Raw genomic sequence first — 24048 nt, forward strand, 5'->3', positions numbered from 1 at the left:
CACAATCCCAGGTCCTGGCTCCAAACTTAAAAAGGAAGATGGTCAGCTCCAAAACAGAGCAACATCTGTTGCCCATTTCAGTAAATGTTTCAGGTCTATCTTTGGCCACAGGTAAAACTCGAGTGAATTGACAAATACAAAATAAAAGCAGAGGTGCTTCATATGCCTGGTTCCAGTAGGGGAGAAATGTGGGAACAATGCAGATGTCCTCCTCTGGAATCCCTTAAGTATCCCCTGGATTGATGGATCCCAGTTTGTAAATGCATGCTATAGCTCTGAGTGGAGTTACCAAGCAAGTTAATGCAAATTAATGGCTTGCTGCCATTCTCTTGTCACAGTCACAACAGTGTTACTTAGCAATTAGTTGATGTATCTATCCACACATTTTCATATTCTGTTATTATGTTCTAGCTGGAAGCTGCACTCCTAACACATGATGTATCTGATGCAAATATCCACGTCCTCTGCCCAGAGGCAACCTTTATAGATCAACAGTACCCAGTCCTTGGTTTTATGTTGGCAGTAGATCGGAGTTACAGTATCGATTGGCTCCAGCAAGGATTCCACATCTTAATTAATACCAGTGAATACGTATGTGATGTAAAACTTGGAGGTAAGATGATGTGGAGCAGGTCAGACTTTTGTTGCATGTGAATGACTTCTGAGTTGTTATCATGTGGTTATTTTTTATCTCTAACTGTCTCTCCCTGTTTCTCTCCATCAAATGTGAGAATGTTTTCATGCAACCCAGATCCTTTCTTACTTTGTTGAGGTTGGCTTTATCCCTGTTAATTGTTTTTTGCGCTGGATTGTTAACATTACTTTTCCATTGTTACCTGAAACATTACTGTCCACCAAAATGGTGTTTTACTGACATTTTGATCCAATTGTCCCATCCCATTCCTCAGAGCCAGGTCCTGCAGTGCCTCCTTTCTTGTTGGACTGGAATCTGTAGCTGATGTAGGAAATGCTGCAGATCACATGTGATGGGTGACACGGCGTTTTGCTGGGGATCTCTATGACTCTATGAATAGAAACTCTTGCCCCCTCTCACCTGTACACCACGATTTTCCCAGCTTTTATTTGGCTAATAACTATGCAGTATTTTGTGCACCTCTCTGTAACTTCCTTACAAATGTGTCTCTTTTCATCCTCCCCACTAGTTAGTCACCTTTATACTACATTGAGCAATGTACTTGCCCTTTTTCTTGTTCCTTAGCTCTAACCAAATTAATTTAGTTCTTGACCCCTTGAGAACATCCTCTTTCTCTTGTACAGCAATTCTACTTAATCAATACCTACCTTTCCTACCTTTCCTGAACATCTTTATTTCAGGACTATTTAAAACCCAATTCTGCCCTTGTGCCTGCTTGTTATTATCACAACATCTTACTTCCACCTGCCAATTAGCACGGCAACATGACAATTTTATTTATCACATTCTGTACAATCGTATACATCTGCAGCTACGTTTATTAATCTTCATTACTTACTCCCTTACTCTGACCCTTTCGATTCACTTACTATTCTGGTACTACTTCTCTCTCCCAACATTTTGTATATCTTGGTATTCCTCTCTGATAGAAGGCTCCTCCCCACAGATCCCCAGTAACACAAGCAAAATGTTCTGCAGGGAACCTGTTCAGATGCAAACCATGTGGCCTGTACAGGTTACATCTTCCCCAGAGCTAGTTCCAATGTCTAAAAATCTAAAACCCTCCCTCTTCTCCAACCACCCATTGATCTGCCCTTGTCTTCCTATTTCTGTACCCCATTTACATGTGGCCCTGGAAATTATCTGGAGATTATTTGAAGTAATTTGAGATTTTTGATATCCTGCTTGCTAATTTTCTAGCTAGCTCCCTAAAATCTGACTGCAGGATGATATCCCTCTTGCCACTTGTGTCATGGGTTTTAAGTGGACCATGACTGTAGACCGATCACTCTGCTACCTCAGGCTGATCTGCATCTGTTCAGTGTGACCCTGGCACCAAGGAGGTAACAACCATCCTACACTTACATCTGTAGTTGCAGAAACATTGACCTATTTCTCTAACTCCTCATTTGTTTTGTCTATGAATGTGTACTCTCTGTCTCTGTATGTAGCTATGTCTGTTTGACTGTGTATTCAGCTGTATCTGTCTGTGTGTGTGCTGTGTGTGGTGTGTGCGTGCGTGTGTATATGGCTGTGTCTCCCTGTGTATCTGCCTGTATCAGTGTATGTCTCCCTATGGTGTGTGTTTCTGCCTATGTGTGTGCGTGTGTGTGTGTATTTGTCTGTATGCTATTGCATGTGTGTGTGTGTTTGGCTGTGTCTCCCTGTTTAATCTGCCTGTATGACTGTATGTATGCCTGTGGTATGTGTTTCTGTCTATGTGTATTGAACTGTGTGAGTGTGTCTGTATGTTATTGCATGTGTGTGTGAGTTTTTGTGTGTCTGTGTGTTTGGCTGTGTCTCCCTGTGTATCTGCCTGTATGAGTGTATGTCTGCCTGTGGTGTGTGTTTCTGTCCGTGTGTAGGTGTGTGTGTGTGTGTCTGTATGCTATTGCATGTGTGTGTGTGTCTGGCTGCGTCTCCCTGTATATCTGCCTGTATCGTTGTGTGTCTGTTTATGGTGTGTGTTTCTGTCTATGTGTGTTGGTGTGTGAGTGTGTCTGTCAGTTCTTACATGTATCTGTGTATGTGGTCCAAAGAAGCAGCAGCTCCTCTAACTTCATCTACATTATAGAGTTAATAAAGAATGGACACAAAAACAGAAATTGCTGGAGAAGCTCAGCAGGTCTGGCAGCAATTGTGAAGAGAGTCTGAGGATGGGTCATCAGATCTGAAACATTAACTCTGATTTATCTTCACAGATGCTGCCAGACCTGCTGAGCTTCTCCAGCAACTTCTGTTTTTCTTTCTGACTTACAGCATCCTCAGTTCTTTCGGTTTTTAATAAAGAATGGACACTCAGTCTACCAGATCGGGTCAAATACTTACCTGACTTTAGGCTCCTTATATCATGTGGAGACATTGATCCCTTTCCTTTTCCTGGACTTGTTCTCCTGCAGATGGCATCCGGCAAATGGGGAACACATCAGGAATACAAGGCCACAGCATAGTCAGCTGCAATCTGATACATGAAGCACGGAGTTCAAATGCAAGCAGCATGACCACTGAAAGCATCTGGAATGCATCAGATTTGGAAAATATTTCAGTTGAGAATTCAACAGCTCTGTTTGGGAAATCGATGGAGACTCGATCAACAGGTTCTATGTGGGAAAAAAGTAACTCAACTGATGCTCCCAGTTACACGGGGCCAGTAAACCGACCAGAACAGAGGAGGGCAACCACAACAGTTCTTCCAACTCAGACAACTGGACAGTCAGAGATGATGACAGATATAACAGCCACTGTTACCATGGAAACAGGTACTCTTGCACAAAGTGCTGCCTTTGTGGTATGTAGAGTTAAAACAGTATCTGGTCCACAGCCTTACAGGTGACAGCTTCAGGTGCAGATCCAGATTCCTTTTCATTGAGTTGAGGATTTCCATCTCAATCATCAAACTGGCAGCGAATTACAAGCTGTTCCTTATGTTCCATTGAATCCCCTATCAGTTACCTTAAATCTATGCCCTTTGGTAACTGACCTCCTTGCAAGGAGAAACATGTCTTCCCTGTCCACTCTATCCAAGCCCCTCATTATTTTCTTCACCAAAATTAAGCAACCCCTCAGCCTCATCTGTTCGAAGGAAAACCATCCCAGCCTGTCCAATACCTTTTGACTATAGGAATTGGGATGTCATGTTGAAGGCATACAAGACATAAGGTAGGCCACTTGTAGAATACTGCATTCAATTCTGGTCTTCCTGCTATAGAAAATATGCTGTTTGACTTGAAAGGGTTCAGAAAAGACTTACAACATGTTGCCAGTATTGGAGAGTTTGAGCTGCAGGTTTTGAATATGGCTGTTTACCATGGAGCATTGGAGACTATGGAGTAAGCTTATTGAGGTTCATAAAATTATGAGGGGCATGGGATTGGTGAATAAACAAGATGTTTTTTCCAGGGTAGGGGAGTCAAAACTAAAGGGCTTTGGTTTAAGGTGAGAGGGGAATGATATAAAAGGGACCTGAGGTGCCTGAGGGGCAATTTTGTGATGCAGAGTGTGGTGCGTGTATGGAACGAGCTGCCAGAGGAGATGGTGGAAGCTGATACAGTTATGACATTTAACATTCATCTGGATGGGTGCATGAATAGGAAGGGTTTAGAGGGACATAGGCCAATTTTCTGCGCTGTAAAACTCAATGACTTTATGGCTCTATGACTACTTTACTCAGCCGATGCAGACATGTTGGAATGAGTGACCTATTTTTGTGCTCTAACCTTTCAACTGTTCTCCGCATCTTTTGTATTAGAGATGTTTATTTGTCTCTGTGTAGATTGGTTGAAGTTGTGGAGCAGGGAATATAGTCCAAATGAGAAATTGCAACAATTAGAATTCACAGCAGCCCAATCAGTATCTGTAAAAAGGAAAGACAAATGTTGAGGTTTCAGTATTGTAGGCTTCACCAGACCTGTACATGACAGAGAAGGATTTTAAATGAAAGGAGGACTTGTATTTCTATCATACCTTTCACTACTGCATGACATATGTTCATGTTTTCATCCTGAATGGCCACAGGTAGTTTTATAATAACTGAATGTCTCAATTTGTTGACTTTTCAGCCTTTATTGCATTCAGAGCTTCAATTTCAATCATCAATTGGAACTTTACTGAAGACCTCAACAACAACACCAGCACTGCCTACAGAAATATGGAGGAACTCTTTGTAACTGAGGTGAGATACTGAACTGGATGTAGATGGAAGGACAGAAAGAATTTGCATTTTGATAACACCTTTCGCAAACTCCAAATCCCTCAGCACGTTTTGCTGCCAATACTTTCTCGATCACAGAATTGTTCCAGTGAGGAATGAGGCTTTTCAGCCCATTGGGTCTGCACCAGCTCTGTAGGAAATGCACCAAACAATTTGCACACGGCAAGGTCCCACACACAACAATCAAGGAACGACCAGATTATGTGGGCTGGATGTTACGCATACTCTTCCTCTTCACCCTCCTCCATTGTTGCCAGGCAGATACTCAGTGATGAAGTGAGCACATCACAATGTAGGGTGGCAGAAAACCCATCCATGCCCTGGACTGTCCCTCATAATTTACCAGGTAGAGAGGTACCAAAACAGGCAGCCTGCCTGCCATTTTAAAATAAATAATTAATGGTCAGTTGTAATTGTTTCCAAGCCAATTGCTGCAAATATTATGCTGACCATAATATGGTTTCCATGGGCAGGTGAGTTGCCTATTTTGTTTTAAACAAATGATGGAGAGGATTGGGGTGTTGTTCGTTAGGGATGCTCTATAAGCATCCCTCCCCTGACCAGCGCCAAGGTGTTATCCCCTCTTTGTCTCTCCTTAGGTCTCCAGGTATCCAAAACATGACCTCTCACTAGCCTGGCGATCCCTCACAACCGTAAAAGCCTGGGTTCTGGGATCTAGGTTCTGTGCAGACTTACTTGCAGTACCAGCAGTACCCACTACTGAGTTCTGGCACTGTTGGGACCACTGGAGCTTCTGGGCAATCAGACCAATCAGCAGCTCCAGAAGGTGGAACCTTCTCACCCTGAGGTGTGGAAGTCCCACTCTCAGCCTGTTTAATCCACCGACACCGTATTACAGCAAAGGGTGGGCTTTTCTTTTAGGTGCTGTGGGTCAACCTTTACAATAGCAAGATGTGGGGTGGTAGGTGTGTGAAATCCAGTCCCAGACAGGGTCAAAGGTTGGCTTCCAATAGACGTCCTGCTCTTTCATGGCCACCTGGGAATTGAGATAGGAATTTATGATTCAACATCTCATCCAAAGTGCAGCATCTCTGATGGGGCCTCAATAGGATAAAAGCAAAGCACTGAGAACAATGGAGTGTGCAATTACAAATCTCCGATACTGGTTTGGAATCTTGAGTCCACGTGACACAGATGTGGGCCTGCCACCATGTTCCAGCCACTACACCACCCTGTGCACCACCCTTCTGTTCAACAAGCTCTCTCACCCTCGCAACCCATGACTCAGATCCTTTGAGACAAGTATTGCTGAAAGGTACTTGTTGCTAACCACCATGTATCTGTCTCTCCCTCTGTCTGCCAGTTATCACAGCTGTTGAGTGAAGCTGCAGAGGTAACCCTCCAACGTGCCCTTAATTTCACTGTGTTGGTGGAAAGGTTCAGGAAGGGAAGCATCATTATTGATTTCATCCTCCTGACTCACATCGAGGAGAACGTGACCCTTGCCAACATGACTACTGTGCTACTTACCGCTGTTAACCATTCCCTGATGTCAGAGAGTGGATTTAGTTTATCATATGGAAATATTGAAGGTAAGGCACGAGCAACATCATCTGAGACTGACAGGTTGGGGAATTGTGAAAGTAAGTGAAAAATATTTTCTCCATTTGATGACACCTTCCATCACTTTACTGATAATTCAGAGTAGACTGATGGGGTGGTAAGTAGTTGGATTGGAGTATATTGGGCCACTTTTTCCTAGATTTTAGAGGAGTCCTCACTAACCTTCATTTCCCTAGTTCATTGAATTGCCATAGTGGAAGCAGGCTATTCGGCCTATTGAGTTCACACTGACCCACGCTCCTACCTTATCCCCACAACCCTACACTTAACCCCGGTTAATTTGCTTAACCTACATATTCCTGAATGCTATGGCAATTTAGCATGGCCAGTCCACCTAACTTTCACATCTTTGGACTGTGGGAGGAAACTGGAGCAGCTAGAGGAAACCCACGCAGACACGGGGAGAATGTACAAACTCCACATGGACAGTTGTCTGAGGGTAGACTCTAACCTGTGTCCCTGCTGCTGTGAGGCAGCAGTGCTCACCTCTGAGCCATTAAGCCTCCGTGCCACCCTGTGGGAACTGTAGTTCCTACAGTTTCAGTGGCAAATTGTAACATCGCTGTGGCTGTCATGTTTCAGACCTTTTGAAATTAGAATTAGCCTTTATGGTCACATATAACAATGAGTACAGTGCAAAGTGAGGAATTGGTTTAGCTCAGTTGGCTGGATTGTTGGCTTGCAAAGGATTGTGATGCCAACAATTTGGGTTCAATTCCCATCACTGGCTTGAGGTTACTAATGTAGGACCTTCCTTCTCAACCTCTCCCCCAGCCTGTGGTCTGGTGGCCTTCAGGTTAAATTGCTGCCAGTTGCTTCTCTCTAATAAGAGAGCTAGCCCTATGGTCTGTTAAGGCTATGGCAACACAACAACAGTGAAAAGTCTATATGTCACTACTTACAAGGCTCTTAAGTTGCTTGGTACAGCTTCTTTAGTTACAATATATTAGAAAATTGAGAAGTATAATGTCCAGTGTCAGAGATATGTAAGTTCAGAACAACAGTTTTACAACCCAGACCCCACTGACACCTAGCCTCTAGGCCACACAGGGCTTCACCTCTTGTTCTGCATGGTTCACTCATTTACTGACTGGGCTTTTGGGGAATTTCCTTTGAGTCACACTATAGTAAAATAGTTGTTTACTATTTTATTCAATCATTGTGTACCCGAGCTAACACTTCCACCCTTGGAGTGCTGCAGCATTTCAACAAAGCTCAACACAAACTGGAGGAACAACAGTTGCACAATAAAACAAAGATGCTGGAAATCTGAAACAGAAGCAGAAATTGCTGGGGAAACTCGGCAGGTCTGCCAGCACCTGTAGCGAGAAAACAGAGTTAACTTTGGAATGATACCAACAGCAACTCATTTTCTGTTTGGGTACCTTTATTCCTCTAAGACCCAATGTTCAATTTAACAACTTCAGAGCCTGATCTTTGTCCTCCATTTGATTAGAAGCACCTCATTCCTCCCACCCCTACCCCAGCCATGTCTTATTTATACCTTGTTGGCTTTGCTTTGAGTAGAGTGGAACCATTTTCTCCTTTTCACACCTATCATTCACACCTATTTAAACTATCTATCACTCCTTTATCACCATTAGCACTTTGTTTTTTCTTTAACTCTGGACACCCTCATCATCTATTACACACGTACCTCATTTTCCACCTGTCAACAGCATAAAAGCTATCACTTTTCAGCTCTATTCAGTTCCAAAGAAGTTAAATCAGCTTCAAAACGCTAACTCTGTTTCACTCTCCTCATTTGCTGCCAGACCTGCTGAATTTCTCCAGCAATTTTTTTTCAATTTTCAGTTTCCCAGAATCCATAGTATTTACAGACAGATAGCAAGCTAATGGTTTGAGTCTAGATGACTCTTGATCAGAGCTGACGTGACACTCTGATGACGAGTCATCTCGTCTCAAAACATTAACTTGCTGTCTCTCAATGGATGCTGCCTGACCCATAGTGATCTCCAGCATTTGTTGTTTTCAGTACAGATTCCAGCACCTGCAGTAATTTGCTCCTCCACAATATTTACCTGTTGTTGCTAAAAATAAGAAGGAATGAAGGGCCAGGCAATAAATTGGGGTAGTTTAATACATTTTGTGCTCTGTTTTCCTTTTCTTAATTGAGCAGCAATACAAAATCTCCATAACTTGATGATTTCTGGTCTATTAAATTTACTCAGGATACAGAAAAGAACATTTAGCTGGAAGCTTTCTCTGTTAATATGCAATAATATTAATCTTGCAGCAGTAGCCACCATTCCCAATCCATCTGCATAAAATACTGATTGTAAGCTACATATTTTAACTTTTGTTTCCATTACAGACTTTGATCTGTGTGACAATGACACATGTGCCTACTATTGTGAAGCCCTTGTCGGGATATCCCAATGTACATGTGCGAATGGGCTGAATGGTCACAGGCTCACCTGCATACACAATGCATCAGCTGCTTGCGGTGCAGCCCAGGCTGAGATACCAAACCGTCTCATGTGGGAACTTCAAAAAATGTCTCAATTTCTGGACTTTGCAAATGCCACAGGATGTTCTTTAAGCAGAAACTTATCTGATATGTTTGGCATTCTGCAGGTGAAGGATTTGTGCCAGGTAAGTGTAAAATGCATGCCTGCGAATGCACTAAATAACTAGACTGCTTTATCAAGTGGGCGAGGCAAAAGTGAGGTCTGCAGAGGCTGGTGATTAGGGTCAAGAGTGTGGTGCTAGAAAAGCACAGCAGGTCAGGCAGCATCCGAGGAGCAGGAGAATTGATGTTTCGAGCAAAAGCCCTTCATCAGGAATCCTGATGATGGGCTTTTGCCTGAAACGTCAATTTTCCTGCTCTTCGGATGCTGCCTGATCCTGCTGTGCTTTTCCAGCTCCACACTCTTGACTGCTTTATCAAATCTTCATTCTATTCCCTTGGGGAATGATGCAAAGTAGTTGGGGGGGATTTGCAATCTGATTAACATTCTGACAGCTGCAATGCAAAAGCATGAACTCTGCTTTGATAAATGTAACCATTTTTATGCAAGCCAAAAGGTGGATCAGCTCAATGCTGAGATGAAGTGGGCTCCATGACTCACACGATGGAAGAACAGTGGCAGGGAAACCCTGAGCCGGTCATTATATGTCAGCTGAATGGGAGGTGAGGGTGCACATGAAGGCAATATGGCAAATCAAAAGGTAAAGGGCAAAGCAAGAGAACAAACTTTGTTGCAATCAGAGCATGGCAAGAATGTATATCTTAAAAGTGTGACATCAGGCAAGGCTGGGGTTTGCAGAAATAGTAAAACAAAACAGAATTGAATACTTTGTAGGTGAATACATGTAACATTCATATCAAAACAGATGAATCGTCATCTCTCATAGAAATAAATATATATGTCCTGGTAGCCCTTGCCACAGGAAATGACATCACCACAGCAAATTATGTCACCAACCCCAAAAAAACCTTAAAAACATAAATAGAAAGCGGGTCATTAACAAAAGTGCTTCACCGGAGGCTCACTGATGATGTTACCTAGTATGGTGATGAAACATTTGAAAATGAACCTTCCAGCTCAGCAAGCAAACTTACATCCAGCCCTTACAGAGACAAGGCTGCAGGATGACCAATTCTGGGACCTGGACATTCAAGGACATTTTACATTTTGAAAATATAATGATCTGGGAAAGGATGGTATGGTTGCTCTATTAATTAAGGATGACACTGGTGCTATAATGGGAGGTGAACCACTGAAGCTCAAGATGTAGAATCAGTTTGAGTAGAGGCTTGAACTAGAAATGGGAAGAAGTCCATTATGGAAGTAAGCCCCTTAACTACAGCTACTCTGTAGGAGTGGGTATTCAGGAAGAAATATGTGAAGCTTGTGAAAAAGGCACTGCAATTAACATGGGCGAGTTTAATCTGTGAAGAGAGTGGACAATCAGCTTGGCAAAGATCATCTTGAAGCCTAGAACTGAAGAAGGGACACTGGACCCAAAACGTTAACTCTGTTTTCTTTCCACAGATGCTGCCAGACCTGCTGAGATTTCCCAGCAAGTTCTGCTTTTGTTTCTGATATCCAGAATCCGCAGTTCCTTTTTTTTGGGGAGGGCTGAACAAGCAAATTTCAGTCTGGGATCTAGACCTGTCCATATTAGCATCAACTGAGATCTTAATAAAATGGGATCTTGTCCAAGATCAGGAATGAATGATGTTAAGAAGAGTCTTTGAATCCTTAAAGAAACATGGAGTTACAGGAACAAAGATTGCTGTGAAGTGTATTACCGAATTTTCAATTTTAAAGCGATCTTAACCAGGAAAAGTGTGAAGTGATTAATTTTGGAAGGTTGAATTTGAATGAAGATTACAGAGTTAAAGGCAGGTTTCTTGGCAGTGTGGCTGAACAGAGAGATCTTGAGGCCCATGTCCATAAATCCCTCAAAGTTGCCACCCAAGTTATTAACTTGGTACAATGAAGGGTATGTAAGTTAGTCTGATCTTAGAGTAGGATAAAAGGCCGGCACAACATCGAGGGCTGTACTATTCGATGTTCAATGTTATTAAGAAGGTGTGGTGTGTTGGCTTTCATGAGCAGGGGGATTGAATTTAAGAGCCATGGGGTTTTGCTGCAGCTCTATAAAGCCCTGGTTAGACCACACTTGGAATATTGTGTTCAGTTCTGTACACCTCATTATAGGAAGGATGTGGAAGCTTTAGAGATGGTGCAGAGATTTACCAGGATGCTGCCTGGACTGAGCTAGAGGTTTTCACATTGGAGTGAAGAAGGGTGAGAGGTGACTTGATAGAAGTGTACAAGATAATGAGAGGCATAAATAGAGTGGATAGTCAGAGACTTTGTCCCAGGGCAGAGATGGCTATCATGAGGGGGCATAATTTTAAGGTGATTGGAGGAAGGTTAAGGGGAGATGTCAGAAATAGGTTCTTTACACAGGGAGTGGTGGGTGGGTGGAATGCACTGCCAGCAGTGGTAGTAGAGTCAGATGCATTAGGGACATTTAAGTGAGTCTTGGACAGGCATATGGATGACAGTATAATGAAGGATATGTAAGTTAGTCTGATCTTAGAGTAGGATAAAAGGCCGGCACAACATTGAGGGCCGAAAGGCCTGTATAGTGCTGTACTGTTCTATGTTCAATGTTTGCAACTGTTGCTAAGACTTTTCTAGGTGTAAAATATGTATTTTATATCTTGGACTGAAGCAAAAATGAGAGAGTTAGCCAATAAACGGAAGGTAGAACTGAAAGCAGGATCTTGCAAGGATGACATGAATACCCTGTGTTTACAATTAAAAGGATAGAAACCTGAACACATCACAGCTAAAATTGCTAAAATTCAATTACAATTGGGAAAGAGAAAACTTGAACTGGAGTCAGAGCACTGAGTACAGGAGTTGGGAGGTCATGTTGTGGCTGTACAGGACATTGGTTAGGCCACTTTTGGAATACTGTGTGCAATTCTGGTCTCCTTCCTATCGGAAGGATGTTGTGAAACTTGAAAGGGTTCAGAAAAGACTTACAAGGATGTTGCCAGGGTTGGAGGGTTTCAGCTATTGGGAGAGGCTAAACTAACTGGGACTGTTTTCCCTGGAGCGTCGAAGTCTGAGGGGTGACCTTATAGAGGTTTATAAAACCATGAGTGACATGGAAAGGGTAAGTAGACAAGGTACTTTGCTGAGGATGGGGGAGCCCAGAACTGAAGGGCATAGGTTCAGGATGAAAGGGAAAAGATTTAAAAGGGACCTAAGGGGCAACTTTTTCAGGCAAAGGCTTGTACGTGTATGGAATGAACTGCCAGAGGAAGTGATGGAGGCTGGTACAATTACACCATTTAAAAGGCACCTGGATGCGTATATGGATAAGAAAGGTTTAGAGGGATATGGGCCAAGTGCTGGCAAATGGGACTGGATTAGATTAGGATATCTGGTCGGCATGGACGGGTTGGCCCAAAGGGTCTGTTTCAGTGCTGTACATCTCCATGACTCTATGATTCTATGAAAAGAAACAATGAAAAGACATGAATTGGATGAAGGGGAAATGAAAAAAATGTAAATGTGAAAGAAAGGAGGAAGAAAAGCAAAAGCAAGAGCAATGGGAAATAAAAAGCTTCATTTGGCAACAGGTGAATATAGAAAGTGCTCTGGCCTATGAGCACTTGACCCAGGATCAAAAATTGATGCCATAGGCTGTGAGTCTATGTTCTACAGCAAAGACATAGACAATAATTTAAGTGGGTCCCCCCAGTGTTTCTCTGAAACGATGTTGCACTATCAGAGGTACCAGGCGTATGACATTAACCCATGATTCTGTTTGCTCATAATGTGGACGGAACACCATATTGAAGTAGAGGAAGGATCTTGTGCTAGTGTTCATCCTCCATCAAATTAAAAATAAAGAAGAGAGGCAAAAACACAGTGGACATTGGAAATCTGAAACAAATGCAGAGAAATTCAGGAACAGAATTTCAATCCTGAGGAAGAGTCACGATGGGCTCAAAACACCAACTCTGTTACACTCTCAATAGATGCTGCCAGACCTGTTGAGTTTCTCTAGCACACTTGCTAAGAGTGAAGAGATCTGAGTCATTATAAGAAAACATCTTGTGTGATGTGCATGAATTGGGTTTTTTGTGCGACACCAGTCACTAAACATCAAAATATTTAATTGTATTTTAGGTGCTCGGGGATATTCTGAGCCCATGAAAGAAGCAGCAGAAATGCAACTCTTTATGCAGTGCTCCCAACAAACATTCCTCCTTTTTCAATTCTCAGTGAATCGCAAATGCTGAAACAGTCGCAAACATACTGCTGCAAGGCGATATATTTTTCAATTAACAGGAATAAAATGAAAGTCAATACTTCTTCCTTCATGTCACTATGTTGCAGGGCACCACCAATGCCATCAAGGATTTGTGGCTGGATTGGGAAAATGAAGACACTTTGCATCTGTATTTGGAAGGACCCAACATCACAGTCTGTCAATTCTCAGTTTCCTCAGAAGATCAGATGTTGTAAGTGCAACCCTTGAAGCTACAGTAAAATCAATTAAAAAAGGCAATAATTAACCTGGAGTTCATTCGAAAAGAAGGAGCAAGTATGCACTCTGCATCGTCTGTATGGAGAGTTCCTCAATACTCTCCAGATTTTTGCAAGGGTTGGGGGGGGCAGTATTGGTGGTGGTAGCATTGTCCCTCACATTTACTTATTGGCCAGTTATATAGCAACATCTGTGTGTGGAGGTATTTTGCAAATTAAAGTCAAAAATAGAAATTGCTGAAAAAAGTCAGCAACTCAGAGAGTGGTCCGAAGGAAAGAGTACTAAACTGGGCCAAAATCAATTATTTCAAAATTAGGCAGGAGCTCGGAAATGTGGATTGGACACAGCTATTTGAAGGGAAGTCCACATTTAATATGTGGGAGGCTTTCAAAGATAGGTTAAAGATAGTGCAGAATAGGCATGTCCCATTGAAGGTAAAGGATAGGAAAGGCAAGATTCATGAACCGTGGATAACAGGAGGAATCATATGACTAGCCAAGAGGAAAAGGGAAGCGTACACAAGGTCCAGGCAGCTAAGAACAGAACGGGCCCTGAAAGAATATCAGGACAGGAGGAACAGTCTTAAAGCGGGCTAAAAGGGGTCATGAAACAGCTTTAGCAAGCAGAATTAAGGAGAATCCCAAAGCCTTTTATTCTTATATAAGAAGCAAGCAGGTAACTAGAGAAAGGATGGTCCACTAAAGGATAAGGAAGGAAGGCTGTGTGTTGAACCGAGAGAATGGGTGAGATTCTGAATGATTACTTTGCATCAGTGTTCACTGAGGAGAGGAGCATGATGAATGTTGAGATTAGGGATAGAAGTTTGATTAGTCTGGATCACGTTGATATAAGTAGGGAAGATGTTTTCGGTAGGCTAGAGGTTATTAAGGTGACAAATCCCCAGGACCGGATGGGATTTATCCCAGGTTGCTGAGGGAGGTGAGAGAGGAAATAACTGGGGCCCTAACAGATATCTTTGTAGTATCCTTAAACACAGGTAAATTGCTGGAAGAGTGGAGGGTTGCTCATGTTGTCCCCCTGTACAAGAAGGGTAGTACGGATATTCCGGGTAACTACAGACCAGTGAGCCTGATGTCGATGGTGGGAAAGTTGCTGGAGAAGGTATTGAGGGATAAAATCTATTTATATTTAGAAAAGAATGGTCTTATCAGTGATAGATAACATGATTTTGTGCGGGGGATATTGTGCCTTACCAATTTAATAGAGTTCTTTGAGGAAATGACCAAGTTGATAGATGAATATGTTGATGTCATATACATGGACTTTACTAAGGCATTTGATAAGGTTCCCCATGGTAAACTAATAGAAAAAGTGAAGTCACATGGTGTGCAGGGTGTTCTAGCTAGGTGGATAAAGAACTGGTTGAGCAACAGGAGACAGAGAGTAGTAGTTGAAGGGAGTTTCTCAAAATGGAGGAAGGTGACCAATGGTGTTCCACAGGGGTCAGTGCTGGAGCCACTGTTGTTTGTAATATACATAAATGATCTGGAAGAGGGCACTGTTGGTATGATCAGCAAGTTTGCAGATGACACAAAGATTGGTGATGTAGCAGAAAGCATAAGGGACTGTCAGAAAATACAGGAGGATATAGATAGACTGGAGATTTGGGCGGAGAAGTGGCATTTTGTGAAGTCTAATTCTGGAGCAAATTATTCAGTAAATGGAAGAGCCTTGGGAAAAGTTGATGAGCAGAGAGATCTGGGAGTTCAGGTCCATTGTACCCTGAAGGTTGCTGCACAGGTGGATAGAGTGGTCAAGAAGGCATATGGTATGCTTGCCCTCATCGGACAGGGTATTGAGTATAAAAGCTGGTAGGTCATGTTAAAATTGTGCATGACATTGGTTCAGCCATATTTAGAATACTGTGTACAGTTCTGGTCGCCACATTACCAAAAGGATGTGGACGTTTTGGAGAGGGTGCAGAAAAGGTTTACGAGGATGTTGCCTGTTATGGAAGGTGCTAGCTATGAAGAGAGGTTGAGTAGGTTAGGCTCGTTTTCATTGGAAAAAAGGAGTTTGAGGGGGGGACCTGATTGAGGTCCAGAAAACCATGAAGGGTATAGACAGCGTCGATAGAGATAAGCTTTTTCCCAGGATGAAGGATTCAATAACAAGAGGTCATGCTTTCAACATGAGAGGAGAAAAGTTTAAAGGGGATACACGCGCAAGTACTTTACACAGAGGGTGGTAGGTGCCTGGAATGCATTGCGAGCAGAGGTGGTAGAAGCAGGCATGGTAGATTCATTTAAGGTGCGTTTAGACAGATGCATGAGTAGGTGGGGAGCAGAGGGATACAAATGCTTAGGAATTGGGTGACAGGTTTACTCAGTGGATTTGGATTGGCTCAGGCTTGGAGGGCCAAAGGGCCTGTTCCTGGGCTGTAAAGTTTCTTTGTTCTGTGTTAAGTTTGGCAACAGTTGTGAAGAGTAAACAGATTTTGGCTTGCTCATAGAAGGCAAAGGATAGTAATGGATGATTAGAGGTGTTCCACAGGGATCCATCCTGGGATCTCTGCTGTTTGTGATACATGTATCTAAATGATCTGGATGAAAATGTAGATGGGTGGGTTAGTAAGTTTGTAGTTGACGAAAAGATCAGTGGAGCTGTGGCAAGTGCAGAAGATTGTCAAAGTATACAGGGTGGGATATAGATCAGTTGCAGATGTGGATGGAAAAATAGCAGATGGAATTTCATCTGGGTAAGTGTGAGAGATGCTGCACTTTGAGCGATCAAATGTTAAGGAAACAGGACAGTTAATGGCAGGACTCTGAACAACATTGAAGTCCATAGCTCCCTGAAAGTGACCACACAAGTAGAAAAGTGGTAAAGAATATATATGCCATGTTTGCCTTTATTGCTCGGAGCATTGAGTACAAGAGTCAGGATGTCATGTTGCAGCTTTATAAGATATTAGGCCACGCATTTAGAGTGTTGTGTTCATTTTTGGTTATCACGTTACAGGAACTGAGTGGAGGCTTTGGAGAGAGTGCAGGAGAGGTTCACCAGGATGCTTTCTGGATTAGAGGGTGTCAGCTAAAAGGAAAGACTAGAAAAACTCAGGTTGTTTTCTCTGGAATGTTGGAGGCTGACAGGAGACTTGATAGGAGTCCATCAAATTATGAGATGCATAAATAGGGTTAATGGTCAGAATCGTTTTCTCAGAGTTGAAATGTCTAAAACTGGGGAGCATGCATTTAAGATGGGGGGGGGGGGAGTTCAAAGGAGATGTGAGGGGTGAGTTTTTTATGCAGAGAGTGGTAGGAGTCTGGAATGCGCTGCCAGGGGTGGTGATGGAGGCAGATACAAAAGGAGCATTTAAGGGACTTTTAGATAAACATATAAATAAGCAAGGAATGGACCAAGGGCAGGCGGAAGCGATTAGTTTAGTTCAGCACAATATCGTGGGCCAAAGGGCCTGTTCCTGTGCTGTACTGTTCTATGTTCTATGTTAATGTTTTGAGTCCGATTACCCTTCTTTAGTTCACCTATGGTTGACTATTGACACCTGCAATTAACACCCGTTCATCTATATCACTCCTCTGCTACCATTAGCACTCCTTTTGTCTCCTGCAATGGACACTGTCACAACCTTCCACTTGTTCATCCTCCCCTTTGTCAAGTGTAAATGCCATCTTTTTCTAGGCCCCTTCGGTTCTGGAGAGATCACACCAGACTTGAAGTGTTAATTTTGTGTTCTCTCCACAGATGCTCCTGAACCTTTCTCCATCACTTTTTATTTTTGTTTGTTTCAGATCTCCAGCATCCACAGTTTTTTGTTTTTATTACATTAAAGTTTAAAAACATTTATTTAAATAGCCGTATAAACATGTAAGTGCGAGATGCAAACCCCAAGCTGCCTTACATTTCCTCAGTCGTTTATTTATGTAAAATGTTTTACTTTTTCAAAAAAACTCTTTGAAATTAATTGTTATTGCTGGTGCATAAATGATTGAACAAATAAATGGAAATAATTCCTTGTCTTATTTAAAAACAAATCCTGAAACTTTGCCACTATTTGCTAAGTAAATCTCAATTTTATTTAAATGCCAATCAATTCAAATGTCTATGCTTCCCTTTCAGAAATCAATCACACAGATATTAAACTGGATAACTAATATCTGGAAGTTGCCTTTAAAATAATCTTTTATTTATAAAGTTACATTTGAATCTTTACTTTCAAAAATTAATAGCCTTGATCATCATATAGAAAATTTACAAGTAGACCACATTTCTACGTTACCTTTTGTTGAGTAAAGCATAGAAATCCCGTGCTCCATTCCCAGCACTTATCTTTCATAAATAAATCTAAATACTCAGTAAGAGTGAGTTTAAAATCTGGTAATAGGTATAATAGCCACACGAAGGTTGTAAAGCACTCCTGAAGTAGCTTTATCACTTACTTACTGTGAGCAGTGTCATAGGCAATTTATGTTTGGATTCATACAATCATATAACATGGAAGTAGACCATTCGATTTGTCTCTTTGGAAATGTTGATCACTTAATTTCTGCTCCTTTTGAAGATGCTTCAAGGTTATAAAATTTAATTTTTAAGTATTTGTCCAAATTTCATTTGAAGGTTACTGTTGAATCTATTTCCACCACCTTTTCAAACAGTTAGTTGCACACCAATTTGCAATTTCACATTTGTAATTTGCACAAATGTCCCCAATTTGCTCAATAAATATCTTCTTATTTACCTCTTATAGATTTTTCTTTTATGCAGGCATGCATATTTCTCTGTACATATGAGGTCATATAGAAAGGGGACAACATTTTTTTTAATCAGTTCATTCTGACTTCATGAAACTCTGAGGATTTATGTGCAATTGTCAATTTACAGATAATCTTTCCCGACAACTGAAAATACCCTCCAATGTTAGATCTTCTCAAAGAGGATTTAACTTTGACAGAATCCTACTTACAGCAATAGAATCTTGAGGCTTTGAAGGGACACACTAATTTTACATCCAGTCAGCAAAATAATATACTGTGTGTTACACAGTATCATGGTCTTGTTCCTGAAAAGTAGAGATATTCTATGGCTAAGAGCAACATTATGGGGGAAATTTGCTTGTAGAAGGACACTTTAGTGGTCATCAAAATGGAAATAATATGTTAAACCTTGCGTTTCGGGGTAAATTGCCTAATATTTGCTAGCTACGTATAAAAAATAAAAATTCAGATGAAACTCTAAATTTGCAAGCATTAAACCTTGTACAAATGCCTCACTCACATGACAATCAATCTGTAATTGACTTCAGGATGATTAGAGCAAGGAAGCATATGCTGGAAAGAGATCAGGCTCTATAAACACCAGCCAGACTTTGGCAGTAGAAATAATACGTGATGTGCTACATGGTATACCACTCTGTACATTACCCAACAACTCATTTTCTGACTTCTTGAGTTTACAACAAAGGAGACCTACAGCTCTGCTGCTCTTATCCTAATTCAGGCTATGTCTTGTTCATTTATCACCCTTGTGATGCTGACACATGTTGGCTCTGAGTTGTTCAGCAACTACATTTTAATTTTTTAATAGAGCGTGCCACTCTGCCCATCGCGTCCACACCAACCCTCCGAAGAATACCCCACGCACTCACTGCTCTGTAACCTTACATTTCCCATGACTAATCCACCTAGCTTGCATATCTTTGAACACAATGAGCAACTTAGCATGGCCAAACTACCTAACCTTCGGACTATGGGAAGAAACTAGAGCAGTTGGAGGAAACCCACATAGGTATGAGGAGAATGTGCAAATTCCAGACACACACCAGTCACCTGAGGGTGGAATTGAACCCTGACACTGTGAGGCAGTAGTGCTAACCACTGAGCTGCTGTGCTGCTAGTAAAAGAAAAAAAAATTGTTATCCTTGTTGTCAGCCTTTTTTATGGCTGTGTCTATCTTTACACTCTGTCATTATCTGCAGCCCTACAACCCTCTGCACCTCTGATTTTAATCATTCCTATTATTGTTAGCTGGGTTCTAAATTCTGGAATTCACTACCTAATTCTCTTTCCTTCCCTGCCTCTCACTTCTTCTTTATGATGTTGCTTAAAACCTCTCAGATGAGACTTCTGGTCATTTGTCCTCATATCTCCGTACATGGTGCAAATTTTGTTTGATGTTATTCCTATGCATGACTTCAGGCATTTTACTGCATATATAGGACTATGTAAACCTGCATTTGTTTTGTAATATTAGCAGGACCAAACGTTGACTGATCCATTCATGCATGTTGCTACTTTACTGAAGAGTTCAGTGTGATACACAATGTTATACCCTCAATATCTTGCAGGTACAAAATAATTGACGGCACAGATGGAATCAGAGGATCATTCCTGGTTGACTATGCGTGTTTGAATAATGAACAGTCATTTGCTTTTGGAAAAAATGAAAGTTTAAATGCGACCATGATTCAGCAACGGAGGTCCTTTACTGTTCATGAAAATGAAAGTCTGAACGTTACTGTGAGCATTGAGTCAGGTCTGGTCAGAGACCCTCGACTCTTTATAAAGAACTGCCATGTTGAGTCATCAACACATGAACCTGAAGGGGACAAACTGATAGAAAATGGGTAAGAAAAGAGGTTTGAACTCAACAGTCAGTTCCCAGTAAGAATGGCATTTGATAAAAGAGATACCTTTGCAGTCTGGAAGTTGAATTAATGTTACTTAAAATGTAATACAAACACAGTAGCTACAACAGCAGGTTAGAAGCTAGGAATACTGTGGCAGGTAACTCACCTCCTGACTCCCTAAAGCTTGTCCACCAACTACAAGGCACAAGTCAGGAGTGTCATGGAATACTCCCCTTGTCTGGATGAGTTGGCCATGCTAAATTGCCCACAGTGTTAGGTGTGTTAGTCAGGAGTAAATATAGGGTAGGGAAATGGGTTTGGGTAGGTTTCTCTTCGGAGGGGCGGTGTGGACTTGTTGGACTGAAGGGCCTGTTTCCACACTGTAGAGAATCTAATCAGAGTGCAGCTCCAATAACACTCAAGAAGCTTGACACCATCCAGCCTGCTTGATTGGCACTTAGTCCACAAGCATTCCTTCCCTCCAGCATTGACACTCAGCAGCAGCAGGTTTTACAATCCACAGGATGCACTGCAGAAATTCACTAAAGATCCTCAGACTCTTCTATCAAGAAGGATAAGGGCAGCAGATATAGGGGAACACCATCACCTTCAAGTTCTGCTTCAAGCCACTCACCAACCTGACTTGGAAATATCTCACTGTTTCTTCACTGTCACTGGGTCAAAATGCTGGCAATGTGGGTCAACCCACAGCAGGTGGACAGTAGCGGTGTAAGAAGGCAGCTCACCACCACCTTCTCAAGGGCAACTAGGGACAGGCAATAAATGCTGGCCCAGCCAGCAACACCCACATCCCACATCCCACAAATGATTTTAAAAAAATTTGAGTAAAGTTGAAAATTTCATGGACTACGTAATCAGTTTAAAAGAATGCAAACATATCATAATCATAATGTAAGAATAGATAAATTCCACAAGCAATAGGGAAATGGTGGACTGGACATTAAAGGAAATGTAATTAGATTAGATTAGATTACATTACAGTGTGGAAACAGGCCCTTCGGCCCAACAAGTCCACACCGACCCGCCGAAGCGAAACCCACCCATACCCCTACATTTACCCCTTACCTAACACTACGGGCAATTTAGCATGGCCAATTCACCTGACCCTGCACATCTTTTGGACTGTGGGAGGAAACCGGAGCACCCGGAGGAAACCCACGCAGACACGGGGAGAACGTGCAAACTCCACACAGTCAGTCGCCTGAGGCGGGAATTGAACCCGGGTCTCAAGCGCTGTGAGGCAGCAGTGCTAACCACTGTGCCACCGTGCCGCCCAAAATATTTAATTTTTAAAGTAATATTTAATTAAAATTATATTGAAATTACAAATCAACACACCATTTCTCCATACCAGATACTGAAGTTCATGTCATTAAATCACTTCGTACTTTACTGAAAACCTGAAAAATGTAAGAAATAGAGCAACTTTGATACACTTCCATCCCTCATTTTATTGGGTTGAATTTAGTCAAATCTCTGAGTTGTCTTAAAGATTGTTATGGGTGTGGAGGTGATATCCGATTCTGAAAATATTTAGATAGCATAAGAGGTTTTCTGAACTGAATACTCATGTTGAACATGGAGCTTTTGGACATGAATGACATTGTAAAAGTGGTACTGTGAGTCAAAGAACAATGTCAGATTCTTTCAATTTGGGCGGTTTGCATGGGTATGAGGGAAGGATGCTGCACAGGAATTACATTTTTGATCAAAGGGTGGAAAAAAATCATTGCAGATCAAGAACAGGCTGTGGAAAGGCAGTGCCCACATTGTCATCCCATTCCAAGCCATTACACAATCCCTATTTTCAACACTTTCATCTTTATAAGGGTATAGCTGCCTAACTTTATTTCAAGGGGAATTTGCAAACGTTAGCACTGCTGCCTCAGAGCACCAGGGACCCAGGTTCGATTCCACCTCGGGGCGACTGTCTGTGTGGAGTTTCCCTGTGTTTGCATGTGGTTCCTCCAGGTGGTCCGCTTTCCTCCCATAATCCAAAGATGTGCAGGCTAGGTGGATTGGCCAAGCTAAATTACCCATAGTGTCCAGGGATGTAGAGGCTAGGTGGATTAGCCATGGAAAAGCAGGGTTAAAGGATAGGGTGGTGGGATGGGTCTGGGTGGGATGCTGTTCAAAAGGTTGGTAGGGACTCAATGCAACTTTGATCTCCAGCATCTGCAGACTCACTTTCTCCTCCTTAGCCATGGAAAAGCAGGGTTAAAGGATAGGGTGGTGGGATGGGTCTGGGTGGGATGCTGTTCAAAAGGTTGGTAGGGACTCAATGGACTGAACGGCCTATTTTCACACTGTAGGGATTCTATGTTCTATGACTGTATTTACATGGCATTATATTTAGTAGATTTTGGCCAAATATTGCTACCTCATATTATGGTTTACTCATGATTTAGTGCTGTATACTTCTTACAAATAGTCCTTACATTAACTAAGGACAGCTCGCAATCACAATGGATGCACACACTGCTATATTGATATTTTTCATTTCCTTCTTGCTACCAGTCTGTCCATTTCATTTGTCTATTCCTCTAAATGCTGAGATTTGATTCCAAGTATGGCTACACATCTCATTTTGTTTTTAATTATTGAGGCAGTCAAAGGATCAAGCCTACACACACAGTTCAGAAACTTCAAACTAAGTAAAACATCTGGTGTGCTAAACTGGCCCCATTATTGAAATAGAACAAAGAACAAAGAATAAAAAAAAATTACAGTCCAGTGGTGGGTGGCACGGTGGCACAGTGGTTAGCATTGCTGCCTCACAGCGCCAGAGACCCGGGTTCAATTCCCGCCTCAGGCGACTGACTGTGTGGAGTTTGCACGTTCTCCCCGTGTCTGCGTGGGTTTCCTCCGGGTGCTCCGGTTTCCTCCCACAGTCCAAAAATGTGCAGGTCAGGTGAATTGGCCATGCTAAATTGCCCGTAGTGTTAGGTAAGGGGTAAATGTAGGGGTATGGGTGGGTTACGCTTCGGCGGGTCGGTGTGGACTTGTTGGGCCGAAGGGCCTGTTTCCATACTGTAATGTAATCTAATCTAATCTAATCTAACAAGCCCTTCAGCCCTCCAAGCTTGGGCTGATCCAAATCAGCTGTCTAAACCTGGCACCCAATTCCTAAGCATCTGTATCCCTCTGCTCCCCACCTACTCATGCATCTATCCAGACACATCTTAAGTGAATCTACCACCTCTGCTGGCAATGCGTTCCAGATGCCCGCCATCCTCTGTGTAAAGTACTTGCCGTGTATCTCCCCCTTAAACTTTCCATCTCTCACCTTGAAACCGTGACCTCTCATTCCTGAATCCTTCACCCTGGGAAAAAGCTTATCGCTATCCAACCTATCTGTACACTTCATGATTTTGTAGACCTCAATCAGGTCCCCCCTCAATCTCCTTTTTTCTAATGAAAATGAACCTGATCAACTCAACCTTTCTTCATAGCTAGCACCTTCCATACCAGGCAGCATCCTCATAAACCTTCTTCCTACCCTCTCCAACGTGTCCACATCCTTTTGGTAATATGGCGACCAGAACTGTACACAGTATTCTAAATGTGGCCAAACCATAACATGACCTGCCAAGCTTTTATACTCAGTACCCTGTCCAATGAAGGCAAGCATACCATATGCCTTCTTGACCACTCTATCCACCTGTGCAGCAACCTTCAGGGTACAATGGACCTGCACTCCCAGATCTCTCTGCCCATCAACTTTTCCCAAGGCTCTTCTGTTAATTGTATAATTTGCTCTAGAATTAGACTTGCCTAAATGCATCACCTCACATTTGTCTGGATTGAAATCCATCTGCCACTTTTCCGCCCAACTCTCCAGTCTATCTATATCCTCCTGTATTCTCTGACAGTCTCTTATGCTTTCTGCTACTCCACCAATCTTCGTGTCATCTGCAAACTTGC

At 42.2% G+C, this 24048-nt stretch overlaps 1 protein-coding gene across 1 annotated transcript in view; it reads left to right on the forward strand.

Moving 5' to 3' along the window:
- The window catches only part of LOC122555580, a 59122-nt gene that overhangs the window by 22024 nt on the left and 13050 nt on the right, over nucleotides 1-24048 (forward strand). The window contains exons 4-10 of the mRNA XM_043701607.1: nucleotides 412-613; nucleotides 3055-3414; nucleotides 4714-4826; nucleotides 6190-6418; nucleotides 8785-9065; nucleotides 13346-13470; nucleotides 19822-20100. Coding sequence (XP_043557542.1) covers nucleotides 412-613; nucleotides 3055-3414; nucleotides 4714-4826; nucleotides 6190-6418; nucleotides 8785-9065; nucleotides 13346-13470; nucleotides 19822-20100 — 1589 coding nt within the window. The remainder of the gene's footprint in view (nucleotides 1-411; nucleotides 614-3054; nucleotides 3415-4713; nucleotides 4827-6189; nucleotides 6419-8784; nucleotides 9066-13345; nucleotides 13471-19821; nucleotides 20101-24048) is intronic.

This window comes from Chiloscyllium plagiosum, chromosome 12 (genome assembly GCF_004010195.1).
Source record: "Chiloscyllium plagiosum isolate BGI_BamShark_2017 chromosome 12, ASM401019v2, whole genome shotgun sequence".
NCBI classification, from domain to species: Eukaryota; Metazoa; Chordata; class Chondrichthyes; order Orectolobiformes; family Hemiscylliidae; genus Chiloscyllium; species Chiloscyllium plagiosum.